At 41.8% G+C, this 5575-nt stretch overlaps 1 protein-coding gene across 1 annotated transcript in view; it reads right to left on the bottom strand.

Annotated features, from left to right (window-relative positions):
- FRAS1 (Fraser extracellular matrix complex subunit 1) overlaps positions 1 to 5575 on the bottom strand; it is a gene marked incomplete at its 5' end in the record, with an annotated part of 258570 nt that overhangs the window by 53311 nt on the left and 199684 nt on the right. The window contains 3 exons of the mRNA XM_008577934.1: positions 1636 to 1783; positions 2264 to 2424; positions 3949 to 4293. Of these exons, the coding sequence (XP_008576156.1) occupies positions 1636 to 1783; positions 2264 to 2424; positions 3949 to 4293 (654 nt within the window). The remainder of the gene's footprint in view (positions 1 to 1635; positions 1784 to 2263; positions 2425 to 3948; positions 4294 to 5575) is intronic.

Below are 5575 nucleotides of genomic sequence, written 5' to 3'. Positions count from 1 at the left end.
GGACCTGCAACGGGATCGCAACCCTCGGCGTTGCTCCCGCGCCTCGCTCAGCCAGTGAGCGGGAACCGGTCTGTATGTGGGATCTGAACCCTCGGGCAGGAGCGCCGCCGCGCTTCCCAAGCGGCGCACTATCCATTGTGCCACCGGGCCGGCCCGGAAACTGCCCAACATCTTGATTATGGTGGTGTGCACATCACTGTATGCATTTGTTAAAGCTCACAAAACTGTGCACTGAAAAGGATAAATTTTCATTTATGTAAGATATACATCAGTAAACCTGGCTCTAAAATAAGATGCCATCATTTTGGATACATGTTTATATGCATGTCTGTGTGTGTGTGCATATATATATGTGCATATACACATATACTAGAGTGGCTAGTCATCATATATACATATATGTGTGTATTTTTTTTCTCCTGAAGGATAAACACAAAAAAACTGGTTGATATGGTTGTCTTTAGGTAGGGGACTGGGGATCGAGAGATAGGGGTAGAAGGAAGATTTAATTTTCATAGTATGTACCCTTTTTGCGGTTTGAATTTTTTATTACTATATACATGATATAAATTATTTAAAAATCAATGAAAACATTAATGGTTACCCTGCTGGGCTGCCTTTTCCTTTCTGGGGGACTTTTCAGCCACTGGAAGAGTTTAATCATAAGCTGTGTGGTCAATCACTGGGGATGCCGATGAGGGTCCTCCTACTTTAGGGGAAGGTTTGACTCTATCTTCTCCACCCAACTCTAGAATCCACACAATGGATTCTGAAGTTCTGACAATTCTAAATTTCATTAATTATTTCAAAGAAGCACTGGTCCTTTTCTGTTCAACCTCATGTTACTTAGATTGTTAATCTTCAGTAGTGACTGATATTTTGTTCATATTCCTGTATCTATTCATTCCCGCACGTCATCTGCAGTACTGCCAATATTAATTTTCTAAAGTAAAAATTGTCCCTCTAAGCATCAATTGTCCCTCTTCACTTAGAAAGTCCTTAGGTTGGAACATATGCCCTCTTAGAACTTGACTTTAACCTGTCTTTTCGTTTCATTCTTCTGTTTGCCTCCTGCCATGCTCAAAGCAAAGGTAAGCATCCCACTACTTCCCGAATATGCACCTTTCAAAGTTTTACACCTAGTATATACTATATCTCTATTTGAAACAGAATTTCCTTTATTATCCATTAGTTAAATTCCAGTCACACCTGAAGACTCTGCTTAAACATCACCTCCTTTGTGAAGTTTTCTATGATGCCCCCACACATACATACTGTTCAGTTCCCACTGCACCCAGAGTACTGGATTTATAGCACTATTAGATCATTTATCATAATAAATTCTAATTTTTCAGCTTAAGGATATGATTCCCCATCTAGACAATGAGCTTCTCGACAACAGGGCCTAAGGCTTATACATCTCTTTGTATCTGGCAGAGTACCCGAAACACGGATGCTTCTCTCCCATATTTCTGTGTAAAAGTACGCACACACGTGCTCGCACACACACACACACACACACACACACACACTTGAATGAAAATGTGAATGAGTTCCACTGTCACATACATGGAAGTTAAAAGAAAAATAAATAAATATATTTTGAAACACCGGCTAGCATCCCCAATCTCTTACCATCCTGGAATGTGTCATTAATTGCAATGACAGCCTGGAAGGGTTTGGTCAGTTCGGCCCCTTGTGCAGAGCTGAGGAAAACCACAAATGTCTCCAGTCCTTCAATTACTGGATACTGAGTGTCATCCAAGATAGTTAAGGTGCAATGCTAGAAGAGAAATCAAAGCAAACTTCACAGAGGGCCCAACACCCAACACCATCTGTCTTTGGGAGACTAGGATAAAGGTGGCAACTTGTCTTTCTTTGGTGCTGTTTTAGAAAGGATTTTTAATCCATAAAATGATAATCTCACCCTAGGAGTTTGTTTCTAGATACTCACATTTAAGTCTCACTCCTAAAATGATAATACACTCTCAGGAGTTTGTTTGTAGATATTTATATCACATAAGTACAGTTTCTACCCTAAATCTGTAATGCTGGATATTCGATGCTGAAAATGTCACTTGGAGAGTTTTTAGATTCCATCATAAGTTCTCTTCTTTGTATGTTTGTTTTTAAAGAAAGGAAAGATAGTAAAGTTGTAAGGCGGTTTAGAGTCCTCAGGAGAGTCTGGAAAGCAGACTAAAGGCAATGTTAACAGACCCACTGGCCTTATGAGTCTGTGGTGCCATGACTGCTGGATGCTTACCTGCTCTGTGACACCAGGCCCAAACTCCACCTTCCTAGAGCTGGGGACATAGTCGACTCCCGGCGTGGCAGAAGCAGGGTCCGAGGGCCGTGTGGCACACCAGACAGATGTGAAAGTAGAAAGGTCAGTACCATGGCGGATAACTGGAATCTTCACTGTGCCTGAATTAAGATTAATAGAGATTTTAAATGGTAAACCTTGAGCCAGGACATCAGTGGGGTTTTCAGAAAAATGTTCTCCCTCATTGCAACAGCGGCAGCTTTATCCAGCTTGGCTTGTCTAATCCGACTTCAGTGGCGCTCCTATGCCCCCTCTGCAAAAGGCTTCCTCAAAGTAGAAGTGTTCCCACCCCTCTTTTCACTGACACTAAGACCAAGAGGAGACGTGGAGGAAGACCTCATGAAGGTGGTGCTGGAGAGACAGCCCTTAGGGACAGCGGTCTCATGGCTTCACAAAGGAGACTGCAGGAGAAAACAATGCAGTGAAGGGGAGAAGGGTCCATTGAAAAACATCTCAAGCCTACTTAAGGAGAAGAAACTCAGAGACTAGGGCTTCCAGGATGAGCTAGAAAATAGTCAAGGTGGAACCAGCTAGGGGACTCTATGGGGCCTGAAGCTGAATGTTCTTAATTAAGTGTTCCTAACTGAGTTGATTTCCCTATTTCACCCAAGTGGTGCACACATCATCACTTATTAAACCATATGTGCATATTGCTTATCTCATGATTGAAGCTCATCTTCTGGTCCACTATGACATTATACTCTGTAGTATCCTGAAGATATATGTGTAGATTGTTAGCTATTTTCACAACCAAGGTCACAGAAAAGCTACATGAAAACCTCACTAATCACCACATTTTTCTAGCCAATATGCTATGAGGTTGGGCATTTGGTGTATGGGAAAGGAAATGTGGTATGGTAGAGAGGTCGGGATTCTAATCCACCTCTGCCATTATATCCAGTGCTTAATCTTTGATGCTTTCTTTAACCTCTCTGTGTCTCCATTTGCTCTTCTATATCACATTCTATCTTCAATGGAAGATAAGTGAGAATGCGTGGATCACACATGGCATGGTACCCAGCATTCAGTAAATGCTTAAAAATATTACTTCCCAGTATCCCTAAGAATCCCTTTCAAGAGATGAAAGGCCTTGATCTGGCTCAGATTGGTAGATGCTCAGCACAGCTGCTGCCCCCTCTACCCTCAGCACACAGAGGACTTCAAGACCCTCATGGAGCCACAGAGGGAAGGAGCCGAGGTCTCCAATTACCACGTGGAAGGAATCAGCCCACTGATTGCCTTGGGCTGTTAAGTGAATGAAAAGGTTCCATTCTGTTAAGACAGAGTTTGTTTTTCAGCACCTAGTAGTACACTAAAAAAATCACCTCCATCCTCAAAAGATCACCCTCTGGACCACGGAGGTCAATGAATGAAGTTCTAAGCCAGACCCCTCTCTGCCGTCACTAACCACAGCAAGAAAAGTAGATGGAACTCTCTGTACTTCACTACCTTCCACTCCTGATCTTGATGCCTACCTAGTATTATCTAATGCCTCAGACTGAGTATGGTGTCATTGAGGAACGGCATTCTCAATGTCTTAAGGACATTCCTAAGCCTAAGAAGGAAATTGTTCAAGACAGGGATCAGGAGGTGGATGTTGGACCCCCAGAGATGCTCTCCATTACCTGCATCCTCGCTGACCATGAAAGCTGTGTTCCCCAGGGACACAGTGGAGGCATCATTGGGACCACTAATGAGCACCTTGGCCATCGCCATCCTTCCAATGCGGGCATTGTCGGAAGCATCTGCCAGGGCAATCTCAAACTCCTCTTCCTCTTCATACTCGCTGTCATCAATGAGCATGACGTCACAGGTGGACATGGTGACACCAGGCCTGAATATCACACGACTCTCAGCAGACCTCCCTCTAGATTTAAAATCAGAGCCTGATTCTAGAGCATAGAGGCTACTTCCCATAGCTGATTTAGGGATCGTGTAGCAAACTGCAGAAACAATGCTGCTTGAATCTCCTGAAATACAAATGTCAAGAAAACCAAAGCATTTGAATGAATGCTTCTCAAATTTTAAAATCTCTGGTAACTTAATGAGCTTCGTTCCCTCTAATACATTGCGTCATTATTTCTATTCAGACTCTGACATGAAACTCTACTGAATTGCAGTTTCTTTTAAGCCTGGGGTATAAACCACTCAAGGATTTAATATACCCCAGATACCTCACCAAACAACTTAAAATGGATTTCCTATCGTGTGAATTTTGTGCTCTGTTAATTCACAAGACTCATTGCCCACCATCTATGGCCACAGCAGGTAGAAAGATAAGAGACATATTTGGGACTTTAAGTAGCAAAGTAATTGTGTCCTGAAGGTAGTGCTATGAGAACAGTTCACTGCCTTTCTGAATAAACTTCTGCACTTAATTCCCAGAGAGAAACAAGCTTGTTTAAAAAAAGAAAGGCAAACAAAATAAAACCTGCTTCTCTGAACAAATGACTTCACTTATTAGTGCTGCCACTTCCCTTGGTGACAGCCCACTCTGGGCCTGGCTTGGTGGCCCAGAGCAATCAATGGGGCTTGCTTGTTTTCCAAGTGGCATTACCAAGGTTTTGTGCTGTCTACAGTATCTGTTACACTAATATCCAGTCAGCAGATTCAATAAAGAAACCTGACATCATTTACAGTCATGTTGTGGCTTTGAAAGGGGATTTAATTTCCATGTGTTTTAAAGGCTCAATATTGCACAATCATAAATTCATATGGTCTTTAGTTTGATTTTCAGCCCCTTAAGAATTGCTCTTGATTTCTTATGCACAGTTTATGTCTCATCTGAGCTCTATATATGACACTCACATCGGAAAACCTTTAAGCACATTTTCTGTCTTCCAAGAACTAAGATAGGAAGCCAGTTCTTACAAACTGTAACTTCCCTCCTTGACCAACATTACTAAATATTTTATGGATTAGGTGATTGATTAAGATACCAAGTTCATGAATAATTTGCAAGGCTAAATATAACCAGTCTTCTAGTCCAATTTAAGAATAAATGGGAGCTCTAACAACTTGAACTAAGAAGAGAGGCCTTCTGACAGTACTCACTATGGGTACCATCATCATTAGGGTTGTTCTGGGGATTAAATGAGTTAATACATGTAAAGTACTTATACACATGAGTTAATATGTGTCATAAGCACCTGGCACATATAAGAGACTCAACAAATGTCAGCCATTATTACAGCTCCTTGTCACCTTTGGCACCAACAGACCTTTTCTTTCAATAGGTGCAAATAGAAAACA

Source organism: Galeopterus variegatus, unplaced genomic scaffold, assembly GCF_000696425.1.
Source record: "Galeopterus variegatus unplaced genomic scaffold, G_variegatus-3.0.2 Scaffold1607, whole genome shotgun sequence".
In the NCBI taxonomy this organism is placed as follows: Eukaryota; Metazoa; Chordata; class Mammalia; order Dermoptera; family Cynocephalidae; genus Galeopterus; species Galeopterus variegatus.
This window is presented reverse-complemented; position numbering and strand designations above follow the sequence as displayed.